General features: G+C 45.6%; 1 protein-coding gene across 1 annotated transcript in view; it reads right to left on the bottom strand.

The window, feature by feature from the left end:
• Otoa (otoancorin) overlaps window positions 1-13271 on the bottom strand; it is a 91312-nt gene that overhangs the window by 59854 nt on the left and 18187 nt on the right. Inside the window, 7 exon segments of the mRNA XM_042054085.1 lie at window positions 2870-3105; window positions 5658-5789; window positions 8635-8722; window positions 10406-10433; window positions 10551-10581; window positions 10673-10701; window positions 11566-11660. Of these exon segments, the coding sequence (XP_041910019.1) occupies window positions 2870-3105; window positions 5658-5789; window positions 8635-8722; window positions 10406-10433; window positions 10551-10581; window positions 10673-10701; window positions 11566-11660 (639 nt within the window).

The following is a 13271-nucleotide window of genomic DNA, read 5'->3' as shown; positions in this document are numbered from 1 at the left end:
TATATTTCTAAATCCCCACACCCCTACCCTGGCAAGAGGTGTTCTTGTCAAGGATGGTCCCCGACAGCCATTCATCATTTCTGTGTCTTGCTTCTTGCTCATGCATGATGTTTTCAAGGCTGATATATGCTGGATCATGAATCAAGCCTTCATTTCTTTTTATAAGTAAATAATATTTTATTATCTGAGTAGTCTACATTTTGATTATCCAATAACCAGCCAATGGACATTTAAATTGTCTTCACCTTTTATTTTGCTTCTTTCTCTGTTGGTGCTTGGAATTGAACCTGAGACCTCACACATGCTCTACCAGTGAGCTGAATACATAACACACACACACACACACACACACACACACACATACACACATACACACCATCCTCCTATTTAGCCTCTTAAGGAACCACCAATTGCCTCTGTAGCAACTGCCTTACTCTGTATTCCCATACAGTGTATCATCAGAGCTCATCTCTGATTTCTCTAATTGCCTTCAATACTTGTCAATATCCGGTATTTTGACAATTAATGTCCCGCTGGTGTAAAGTGGCCTTGTCACTTTCTAAACCACTATAGTCTGATCTGCCACTGCTCTATCACCCCCATGGCTCCAGTCACCATCATCTCCTTCTCACCCAACCCAGAGGTCCTGGTTGGTACAAATAGTGCTTTCCATTTCTTAGCCTCTCTGCCCATCCTTCATGCTCATCCTGAAAATCTTCCAAACCTCTGTGTCCTGGGAGCCTTCTGCCCTCATATCCACACAATAAGTACAAGTCCCACAGCCACACCATGAGTACAACTTTCTACATCAGCACCATGTGTACAGCTCTCCACATCAATACCATGACTACAACTCTCAACTTCAACACCATGAGTACAACTCCCCACATCAACACCATGAGTACAACTCCCCACATCAACACCATGAGTACCACTCTCCACATCAACACCTTGAGTACAGCTCTCCACATCAACACCATGAGTACAACTCTCCACATCAACACCTTGAGTACAACTCTCAACTTCAACACCATGAGTACAACTCTCCACATCAATACCTTGAGTACAGCTCTCCATGTCAACACCATGAGTACAACTCCCCACATCAACACCATGAGTACAACTCTCTACATCAACACCTTGAGTACAGCTCTCCACATCAACACCATGAGTACAACTCTCCACATCAACACCTTGAGTACAACTCTCAACTTCAACATCATGAGTACAACTCTCCACATCAACACCTTGAGTACAGCTCTCCACATCAACACCATGAGTACCACTCTCCACATCAACACCATGAGTACAATTCTCAACTTCAACACCATGAGTACAACTCAACTCTCCACATCAACACCTTGAGTACAACTCTCAACTTCAACATCATGAGTACAACTCTCCACATCAGTACCTTGAGTACAGCTCTCCATGTCAACACCATGAGTACAATTCTCCACATCAACACCATGAGTACAACTCCCTACATCAACACCATGAGTACAACTCCCCACATCAACACCATAAGTACAACTCCCTACATCAACACAATGAGTACAACTCTCCACATCAACACTATGAGTACAACTCCCTACATCAACACCATGAGTACAACTCTCCACATCAACACCATGAGTACAACTCCCCACATCAACACCATGAGTACAACTCTCCACATACAAAGTAATAAGCATCATTTAAGGGAAAACTTTCCCACTGCAAAAATACCTTTCCCTATGGAATGCTAGTGCTTGAGGGTGAGTCATTTAATCTCTCTGCCCTTTAATTTCCTTGTCCATAAAGAAGAGAAAGGAGAGATCAGGGTAAAGTAAGAAGGAGAGAGAAGACCTGGGGCAAATCCCCTGGGTTCTGTCACCTCAGGGTCAGGAGGTGGGGCTCTCATGAATAGGATCAGTGCCCTTGTCTAAGAGACTCCAGAGGGATCTTACAAACCTTCTGCCAGCAGAGGACACAGCAAGACGATACCTATGAACCAGAAGGTAGAAAGATACTAGATCTGACATGAACAAGATCTGACCTTGAACATCTCAGCCACTAGAAATAAGTGTCTATTGTCCAAGATGTACAGCCTATAGCTGACTAAGATACTCAGGAGAGCAGCGTAGGTAGTTAAGGTATAGTAGCACTGTTTTTCAGTGTATTTTTAGACTATTTTTTACTTAAAAAAAAATATTGGCTTTCCATTTATGGAAACAAAGCTAAATGTACCTTAATTTTTTTTCTTCTCCATGTATCCATATGTGGTGCACATGTCTGTTTGCATATGTGTGGGTACATGTGTGTGCCCATGCCTATGGAGGCGAAAGTTGATGTTGGGTATCTTCATCGCTTGCTTTTGCACCTTATTTGTTGAGTCAGAGTCTCTCAATCAAGCCCAGAGTTCATCAATATGACTAGCCTCCCTATCTGGCTTACTCTGGGGGACCCTTCGTTTTTGCCTTCCCAGGCTGGAGTTAGAGACAGACTGACACATCCACCTACCACTTACATGGACTCTGGATATCCAGACTCTGGTCTACATGCTTACACAGCAAATGTTCTACCACTGAACCATTCCCCAGGCCCTAAAACAAACATTTTTTCAGAAGGAAAGGATGAAGGTTTATAAAGAAAATCATGGAACAAATCACAGGGCAAAGGGTAGATAGATGTGACAAAAACCAGGAGAATAGTTCCCAGACACTACAATTGAGAGAGTTTTAATAAAAAGAATCTCTCGCTCTGCTTCCAAAGATGTCTGTTTATTCGTGCCCACCATCTTCTCCCTCGCTGGGTACTAACCTCCTTGGGTCAGCACAGCAACCCCTGAGCAGCACACAGAACTGAGAGTTCAGAGGAAAAAACTCACAGGTTCTTAAAGGCATCCTCACGCAGGTCCTGGGGTAGCCGCTCCGTGACATCCGGCTGCAGAAAGCTGCCCGAGGACCCTCTGAGCACCCTGCCCAGAACCTCCACACACTCCAAGGGGTTCAGCACCTGGAAACAACGCTCCAGTGTAATGAGAAACAGGCTGCGGTTCACCCCAGGGCTCTGAAGGGCCGCTTCCCAAATGGCTCCCAAGTTGATGACAGTATCCTTCAGGTCCTGGAGGAAAGAGAGAAATTAGAGTCATTGCAGCTTTGTGGCCAAAGTTCATGAGAAGACAGCTTGAAGGAGGAAATGTTTGTGTCTCCTGGTTTCAGAGGGATTGATGCAGGGTCACTTGGTCCCATGATGGGGGTGGGATCTTGTAGATGGGTTATTCACTACATTGTCAGCAGGAGAAACAAGGAAATATAGGGACTGTTTATAGTTTTCTAATCCTGCCCCCCATGACCTACTTCCTGTAATTAGGCTCCATCTCCCAAAACAGTCCCACCAGCTGGGGACCATGGGCTTATGGGGCACATTCCATATTTAGACCATTATAATCACACAAGAGCTGCCTCCTGACTCAACAGCCCTGGAAGGGGCTCACATACTGCAGCATGAAGAAACTCAGGATGACAGTTCCACATGGTGCTGCAGCCTGGAAACTTCTAAACCTTTCCATCCCCTCTGGGTCAGAGACGAGCCTTTCACCTGATCTTCTGTCCTCTGGGTGGACAGCAGGAATGCCACATCTTCTCTTCCATTAGCACAGAAGTGACTGTGGGGCTTCCTCTGGGGTGACCGTAGTGTCCAGGCTCCACAGTGGGAACAGGGTCTTTGTCACCACGGGAGTCATTTGCACTTTCACAATGCCTTACAGCTACCGCAGACATCTTGAGACCTTTACCAGCAACACTTTTTGAGAGTTCCTGAAGTCACTAGACCTGCTGCTGAGTTCTAGTCCTCAATGTGTTGAAGAAACACACAATTTACCTCTGTTTGCACTGGGCCTTTCCATAAGTGTTCTTCAAGATAATCGGCTGCCTTTGCAATCTTCGGTATTTTGTTACATAGAATTTTAAAACATCACTCTGAAATAGGCCCACAGCTTCCTCAGGCAGGAACCCATTTTCCAACCTCAGAATCAATCTTTCTAAGAAGTGTCACTAGAGGTTACACTTCAAGACTCCGTTTCCTCGCCTGAATATTAAAATGCAACATTATTTCTTATTTTTTTTACTTTGATTTCAGGCACCATGTATGGAATTTGGGATATTGTACATCCTGGGCCAGCACTCGACAACTATGCTAAACCTTCAGTCCTTTGTCGTGTGTGTGCATGCATACGTATGTGAGCATACATAGAGCTTCACTCTGTAGTCCAGTCTGGACTGAAACTTTCTAGGTAGTCCAGAACGATGTCAAAATCTCTTCCTGCCTCAGCCTCCTGACTTCCGGGATTCAAGGCATGAGCCAGCAAGCCTGACTTTAAATGGCAAAACTTATTTAATGTTGTGGAAGAGATTAAATCAGTCCATGCATATTAAACCCTTAAAACAATGACAGATGGCTATCTGTCCAATGGGCCAAAACTGACTCATTTCTTTTGTATGTGTGAATAAAGTTTTATTGGCATATACCTAATAGCAGAGTTAATTAACTGTGACTGGGGGTGTATGCCCTACAAACATTTTTAGTCACTGGTCCCTTGCTAGTCATTACCTTACAAAAACATCTCGTAAACAGAAAAGCCTCAATAGCCATTAAACAACATAATTTTAATAGATTTTGAGTTGACTCTATTTTAAAAACTGAAGTTAATTTCAAAATGAAATCTAACCATAGCAACCTAGTGGCTATTATGTTTTAATAACTAATATTAAAGTAGGAACAGATTGGGAGTTAGGGATATAGATTTCCCAACACTCATGAGGTCCTAGTTTTGATCACTAACACTACCAAAATAATTAAACAAAAAGTATATAATTATTAAAATGTTCAAATCCTCTTTAAAAAGCCTTGTGAATTAAAACTAAGAAGAATCTTAACATTTTAGAGCTGAGAGATGGGTCAGCAGTGAAGAGTGTGTGTGCTCTGAGGACCTCAGTTTAATTCCCAGCACCCACATAGGGACGCTTACATCTACCAGAACCTCCAGTGAACCCAATGCCCTCTTCTGACCTCCATGAGTACCAGACAGACACATGGTGCACATACATACAGACAGACAGACAAAACTCTCACACACATTAAAAGAAAAATAAACTAGTCTGTTTTTAAAAAAGAATAATCTTTCCATCCTGAGTTTATCTGAGGAAATTGGGGCTAAGCAAGGATTCAACCCCATTTTGGAACAGTGATCCACACCCAACTCTTCCTAATAAATGGGCACCAGCTCTCAGCTCTGGAGCCTCAGGGCATTCTGGGGCTTGGTGATCTTGCTCTTGTGGGGCTCATGTCATTAACCTTGTTTTGTAGTCAGTGTTAGCTGCTGCTTGTCTTCATCCTACACTGTAGCTTTAAGGACAGGGGCAGTTCTTTCTACACCCACTGGACACAGCAATCACCCTCAGACTCTTACCAACTCAAACTATTCGAAGGCCCTCAGTACACTTAGTGCCCAGAAGAGTAGAAAAATGTAACTTGGAGAAACTGTAGAAGAAAAGCCAGGACCTAGAGTCCCAAGTCTGGGTGGTAATGAAGAGAGAAAGGCGTCAAAGCCTGGATAGTCCCAGCAAATACCAACTGCCCCCACTCCTCCTCACGAGATGCCAAGCACGCCTCACCAGGTGATCCCACTTGTCTTCCAAAAGGCATTTCATGGCAGTACGGAACTGCTGGGCATCCGCGTCCCTCAGGTCTTCCAGAAGCTTCTGGGGCTGGTACAAATACTGCTCCAGGTGGGTTTCCATGACTGCCTGAGCATGGACGGGAGAGAGTCAGTGAGGACAGAAGCCGCGACAGTAGGTCAGCACCATGGCCAGCAGCCCACCAATTGGCAAGCAGCCTGCATGTGGGGGCTTTAGTGGTTGCAAAGACTGTAAAGTCGGGGGATTCCTTACAAAATCCAGATTTCCAACTCCACTTAGGAAATACAGAGAATGGAAAAGGCTGGGCATGCCTCCCTCTTCAGGTGACCAGCCTGATTTCCCTATTCTGCTGCCTGCCTGGTCCCTGCCCGGGCAGTGGGCCTCTGATGAGAAGCTATGTGTCCCTGGTCTCATTTTTCTTTTTTCCTTTCTGTTTGTTTTGTTTTTGTTGTTGTTGTTGTTTTCTTGAGTCAGGGTTCCTCTGTGTAGCCCTGGCTGTCCTGGAACTCACTTTGTAGACCAGGCTGGCCTCGAACTCACAGAGATCTGCCTGAGTCTGCCTCCAGAGTGCTGGGATTAAAGGTGAGTGCCACCGCGGCCAGGTGTGTCCTTAGTGTCTTACCATACAAACCCTAGTGCCGGGCAAGGAGAAAACCTAGACGGAATGAGTAAATGTGTCTGAAATGCCTTATCAGGCCACCGGCCTCCCTTGAAAGCCTTTCCTCTGCTATTTGGGGACTCATTTTTTGTTGTTGTTGTTGTTGTTGTTGTTGTTTGTTTGTTTGTTTGGGGTTTTTTTGTTTTGGGTTTTTTTTTTTTAACTTTTGGACTTGCTGCTGCTGTTCAGTTTGGGGAGTGAGGATCTCACTATGTAGTCCAGTCTGGCCCTAAATCCACACTCCCCTTGTGTCAGCTTCTCAGATGCTGAGGTTACAGTCGTACGCCAGCCTCAGTTTCTTAAATATTCCTTACACGAATATTCTCTAGGAAGGCAGTGTGAGACAATGCTTGGGGGCAAATACTGGGTGGGTACAAAAGACAGATAACATGTATGTAAATCTCCATGTTCACGTTTATCTGAACTTCAGCTTAAATAGGTATGGTATATTTGTGTGCTGTACTTTGTCTTTTGAGAGGAGTCTCATATAGTCCCAGGCTGGTTTCAAGCTCACTGTGCAGCCACGGATGATTTTGAACTTGTGATTCTTCTGCCTCCCCCTCCCTAGTACTGGGATTGTAGGTGTGTGTCAACCATGCCCGTTTCCTGCAGTGCTGGGGATCAAACCTGGGGCTTTCTGCACGCTAGGCAAGAACTCTGTCAACTGAGCTACTCCTCTAGTTCACAGACATCCTATATTTGCATTTGCCAAGTTGGCAGCCCTACACCTGGGCCTCAGAATTCACATTTGGAAAACAGACCATGATAGATAGAACCCATGCAGGGTGTCGTAAGAATTAGATGCCTACAGCGTTCTCGGTGGTACCTAGCACAGGAGTGCTCAGTAGTATCCACCATTTTTTTCTATTCATGATGAGTTTTCATCGACTTGATGTCTGTCCCTATCTCAGGATGGTGGGAGTAATGTCTAGTTCTCCACCTCGTTCTCAGTGCCTACGGCTATGCCAGCCTGCCAAGGGTGTCGAGAACCTGAGTGAAGATGGCGTGTAGCAGTAATGCACCTACCGATATGGGAAACCTTACTGCCAGACAGGAAGGGGTTACTCCTTCCTGCTGATTACATTGCCAGGAGTGATGAAGACAGGTGCAGTATGGGCCCAGCAGTCCCGCCAGCTGGAGGAGCACATAGCCAGCAGGCTGCCCTCTGGATGCAGTTCTGCTGTGAATGTCTGTTGATATTTCTGTTTTTATTAAAAACATAAGGTAAAACTGGAAATAACAAAGAACGGCTCTGCTCTTTTATTCGTCAGTCCATGATGTGACTTCATTGCTAAGCAGAGTAAACGGGGCGCTGGCACTGTATGAACCCACCCGCAGTCTCACATAGTACCATCCTGAGCCACCAGCCATGACAAGATGCCCCCCTCGCCACACCCCCCACCGTGCACTACTGACGCTCTAGCCAAATGTCTATGGCTGTCACCAACAACCGTGGACCCGTTGGATGTGGTTTATCTCCCAAGACTCGGGCGTCAGAGGTTCAGTTCCCAGGAAGGTGACAGTAAGAGATGATGCCACCTCGAAGAGGTGGACCCTGGAGTGAGGGGCTGGGATGTGGCCTTGGAAGAAGCTGAGATAGTTCCCATGAGACACTGGTTAGCTCTTAGGAGAAGTGTAACGTGAGCTTGACCATGAATCCTGCCCCAGATTCCTGTCTCCCCATGTAATCTTTCCCTCTCATGGCTGTGCCTACCATTGCAATGCCATTTACCAAGTTTAGACACGCAACTGTGTCTTTGCAGGAGCCAGCACTATACCGATGGATTGCTAGCCTCTAAAACTATGAAGTAAGTTATATTTTTTAAAAATATATTTATTTTATTTGTGTGTGTGTGTGAGAGAGAGAGAAAGAGAGAGAGAGAGAGAGAGAGAGAGAGAGAGAGAGAGAGAGAGAGAGAGAGAGAGAGAGAGAGAGAGTATAAGTGCACATGTGTGCAGAGGTGCCCACAGAGGCCTGAGGAGGACAGCAGATCCCTTGGTTATGGAGTTGCAGGTATTTGTGAGCCACCAGCATGGGTGCTGGGATCTGAAATCTTGTCCTCATGATTGAGCAGAAGCACTCTTAACTCTGATTCATTCCTTCATTCTAAACCTCTTTGCTGTCTTGGGATTTTGTTCTAGTAGAAGCACCTGGTCTTGGATACTGTGTCACAGTGCTAGAAAAGTGTCTTATACACTCCTGATGTTCTTTCATCAGTAAATCCCCTCCAGTTTCCACCCGGTGCACAGCTGGTTTGCACTAGAAGAATGTAGGAACAGGTCTCACATGCGCACCTGCAGGCTGGGGATGGTAAAGGCCACATTCCGTGAGTTCAGATAGGCAAGGACTCTTTGGGACAGGTCTGCAGTCCACACATGGGAGCTGCAAGCAAAGAAAGATGGGAGAAAGTCAATGACCAGGTCCCCCGAAAACATTCCTGTCCTGGCTGTGCGCCCTGAGGCTCAGAGGGGAGGAGGGAAATGGGCCAGGGATACCAGGAACTTTACGTTGAGAAGTAAGAGCTGCCTTCACCTGGAGGTGTGTTCATGAGTGTGTGTACAGATGTGTGTGAGTGTGTGTGTGTACACACACATATATATATACATACACAGGTGTGTGTATGTGTGTGTATACAAGTGTGTATGTACACAGGAGTATGTATGTGCATATATAGGTGTATGTTTGTATACAGGGATATGTGTGAATGTGTGTATGTGTGTTTGTATACAGGTGTATGGTTATATGTGTGTGTATAAAGGTAGGAATGTGTGTGTATACAGGTGTGTATATCTTTATATACAGGGATATGTGTGTATGTGTGTTTATCTACAAGTGTATGGGTGTATTGTGTGTGTGTATATAGGTGTGCATGTGTGTATGTAGGTGTGTATGTCTATATATACAAGTGTGTATGGGTGTGTGCATACAGGTATATGTGCATATGTGTGTATACAGATGTGTGTTTGCATGTGTGTAGGTGTGTATGTGCTTGCATGTGTGTAGATACCTAAAGATAACCTCAAGTATCATTGAGACAGATTCTCTCATTGGCCAGGAGTTCACTGATTCAGCTAGACGGCCTGACCAGCAGATCCTAGGAATTTCCTGTCTGTATTGCCCCGGCAGAGGGATTTCAAACATGTGTCACCATGCTGAAAACTTTCATGCAGGGGCCAGGGGGTCAAACTCAGGTCATGTGAGGCTCACTCTTTACTGCCTGTGCCATCTCCCCAGCCATGACAGCTTTTTTCTAATCTCTTTTTTGTTCAGATAAATAGTTGGATGGATGAACATATAAGTAAATAAATAAAATTACAGCCTGAAAGGAAACATCTAAAACCCCCATTGGAGTTCTCATGGGAAGAGGGATGTTTACAGGGCCCTCTCATCTTAATGTGATTGGCTGTCCCTGCCACGGGCCCGAGGCCCCCATTTCCTCTTCTTTATGAGAATACATATTAGGATTTAATGCTGAAAACAGTCTCTCGGCAACACTGCCACATCACCCCATCTCTCCAGTCTCTCACACGGGCCTGAGCATCACAGAGCAGAGGTGGCAGCAGGCCCTGGAGCCAGGTGCCAGGGTCACACCCCAGCTCCGCCACTCCCTAGCTGTAGGGCCTCCACTCTCTGGCCCCAGCCTGAGGGGTAGAGTAAACACAGACGTGTTTCTCTTCCCCGGCACTGGGAAGAATGTGGCCTCCTCAGAAGTGCTTCAGGCATCTCCGTCTTTTTTCTTTGGTTTTTTCGAGACAGGGTTTTCCTGTAGTTTCTAGAGCCTGTCCTGGAACTAGCTCTTGTAGACCAGGCTGGCCTCGAACTCAGAGATCCACCTGCCTCTGCCTCCCGGAGTGCTGGGATTAAAGGCATGCGCCACCACTGCCTGGCTAGGCATCTCGGTCTTAAACTACAGCAATGGAGGAATAGGGTTTGGGGGACGAGAAACACTACACTGGTGGATGCTCTTCGCAATGAGCATCCACTACTTTTCTCAAGTGAGAAACTCCATATAAGAGCTATTAGGGGGAAAAGCCCATCCCTTGCAACCCCTAGGAGGCAGATTACCTTCCAAACTGTACGAGATCCAGAAATGCTACAGTGGGGATAAAATGAAGAGAGACAGCTATGAGTGGAATCGTTCCACGACACCACATCCATATCCTGTTTGAAGGTCTCAGAAGGTACACATGGGACAGACCAGGGACATTACCATTCAGATAGTTTCCCTCTATTATTTCTTCCTAAAAGGCAAAGAGATCAAATCAAGTAAAACATTCACATTGACAGCACCAGTAGAGAGGATTTTGATTAAAATAAAAAGGGAACACTCACCGCCATTTTCTGCAACAATGGGTGTAAATCTGTAAGAAAGCCATTGGGCACGTGAGGAGAACTGAACAGGATGACCTTCATGATGGCAAAGGCAGCCACTGGCTACGTGAGGAGAACTGAACTGGATGAGCTTCATGACAGCAAAGGCAGCCACCACGGGAGCCCAGCAAAAGCCGCTCAGGTTTTCCAGGAGTTGTAATCACCACGATAACTATGCCCAGTGTGAGAAAACCTCGACTCACAGCCCCCACCGAGAACCTTCACACAGCGTCACTGGGAGTGCCAGTTTGTCTAGCCACTGTGGAGATCAGGAAAGAGGTGTCCCACAAACCTAAGCAGAGCTACTGTCTGAGGCACTCTGTGTCACTCGGAGGCAGCTAAGGTACACACCACAGAGATGCCTGCCCATCTGTTCTCGGTGATGCAATATTTCACAATTACCAGGATATGGAGCCAGTCTAGAAACCTAACGTCAAAATACTGGTGGGAAAGGTGGGGCCGATACACACAATGGAGCATTATTCTACCATAGAGAAGAAGGAAACTGTATCGTTTGCAGGTGAAACGCTGAAACTAGAGATTATTGTGTTAACCAAAATAAAAGCCAGACTCGGAAAGACAGGTATTAGGTGCTTCCCTCATGGGTGGGACCTAGTGAACCTGTGGGGGATGGGGGAAGCGAGGGTGAATGCCATCGAAGTACATTGTGTGCATGTGTGAAGATCCCTAAAAACCCTACACATACCCACGGACACACAGGTGTACACACACACACACAAACTCACATGCACGCACGCACTTCTGAATACATCATGAGCCTCAACTGACATATCCAGCTACATCCCCTAAAATGTGTGGAAGCCGTGAAAGACATGTTTCTCCTCAGGACTTACCCTGCCCGGAGCTTGGGTCTCTCTGGCACACACTTTCATGGCTCAGAAAAAGGACCAGGAGAAGGGAGAACATCCTAGGTCCTTGAGACAGTCTCCTGCAGGTAAGTCAAGCACAGAAATTATTCAGGTTTTAAATTTTTACTTTTAAAAATGTATTTAAGAATATTCAGGAGCAAAAGGAACAGACTCTAAGTCCTCAAAAATATTTTAAATGACTCGGTGATTCTGGCATGGGTCTAAGACCCTTTTATCATGCCCCCATTTCTAGTCTTACCACCACCCTATTCCACTGCACCCTGAACAAAGGAGGGCTTCAAGTGCTCACTCCTTTATCTCTCACTTGAGCTCTGGATCCAGGATGCAAGAAAATCTCACAATCCAGTAAGACAGGCCAACAGGAAAACAGAGTTGAACTTCCTTAAAATCGATATGAAAATGTCCAGTAAGCGCACAGAAGCTACCACAGCATGTGGGTCACTTTCTACAGGGCTCTGCTCAAAACAAGTTCCATTTGTGGGGTTTCTAATAAGCAGACAGGACAGATGGCTGTTTGCAAAATTTAAATCTATGCATGTCACCTTCCTTCCTAGTATCCCCAGGATAAAACAAAACATGTGAAATAAACCCACAATGAGACCTCACACAGTCACTAAAATGCCTAAAAGCGGAAGACTGACAACTTGGCAGTGTTGCGACGGGAAAACTGTTTGCCAGAGGTTTATAAGATTACATACTTGGGACTCTACAATCAAGGAATTTCAGGGGCTCGGGCTGTCGCTTAGCTGGGAGAGAGCTTGCCTAGCAAGGACAAAGCTCTGAGTTCGATCCCAAGCACCGTAAACTTGGCACTGGAGGTACACATCTGTAATCCCAGCACACAGGAAAGAAAGGCTAGAAAATCAGAAGTGCAAGGTTATCCTCAGCTACCTGGTAAGTTCAAGGGCAGCCTGGGCTACATAAGACCCTGTCTCTAAAAAAAGAAAGAAAAGGAAAAAGAAGAAAGAAAGAAAAGGAAAAGGGAACTTCAATCCTGGTTATTTGCCAAGAGAAATGGAAACATGTAGATACAAAGATTGGTATCTACAATCTTATTTGAAATAGCCAAATCTGGGAACAACCCAAAGGTTCAACACGTGCAAAGTTTAAGACATCATCTATTCAATTGAACCAGTGGATCGCCACTCAGCAATAAAAATTAAACCTATTGCCTTAAACAATTAGAAGACTTTTGTGGAACAGAATATTTGTTTAAATAAGTAAAGATGTTTTACGGCTGTTTATGCCACATTTGTTTAACTATGTAAAGATGTGTTGCATTCATTTTACCTTGCCTGCCTAAGGCACCAGATTGGCCTAATAAAAAGCTGAACAGGCAATAACTAGGTAGAGGGATAGGCAGGGCAGGCCGGGCAGGTGGGACAGACAGGGTGGGCAAACAGAACTGATAAGTAGGAAGAGGAATCTAGGCTCAAGAGAGAGTGAGGGAAAAGAAAGGGAGACCCTGGGGCCAGCCAACTGGGGGCCAGCCAGGGGCCAGTCAGGAGCCAGTCAGTCAGACACGGAGGAAGCAGGAAAGCAGGATGCACAGAACACAGATGAGGTAAGCGATCCTCGGGACAGCACACTGATTAATATAAATGGGTTAATTTAAAGAGCTAGCTAGAAACAAGCCTAAGCTAGGGCGGAGCATTCCTAATTAATAATAA

This window comes from Arvicola amphibius, chromosome 1 (assembly GCF_903992535.2).
Source record: "Arvicola amphibius chromosome 1, mArvAmp1.2, whole genome shotgun sequence".
Lineage (NCBI taxonomy): Eukaryota > Metazoa > Chordata > Mammalia > Rodentia > Cricetidae > Arvicola > Arvicola amphibius.
The sequence above is the reverse complement of the archived record's forward strand: the minus strand, read 5'-3'. Positions and strand labels throughout refer to the sequence as shown.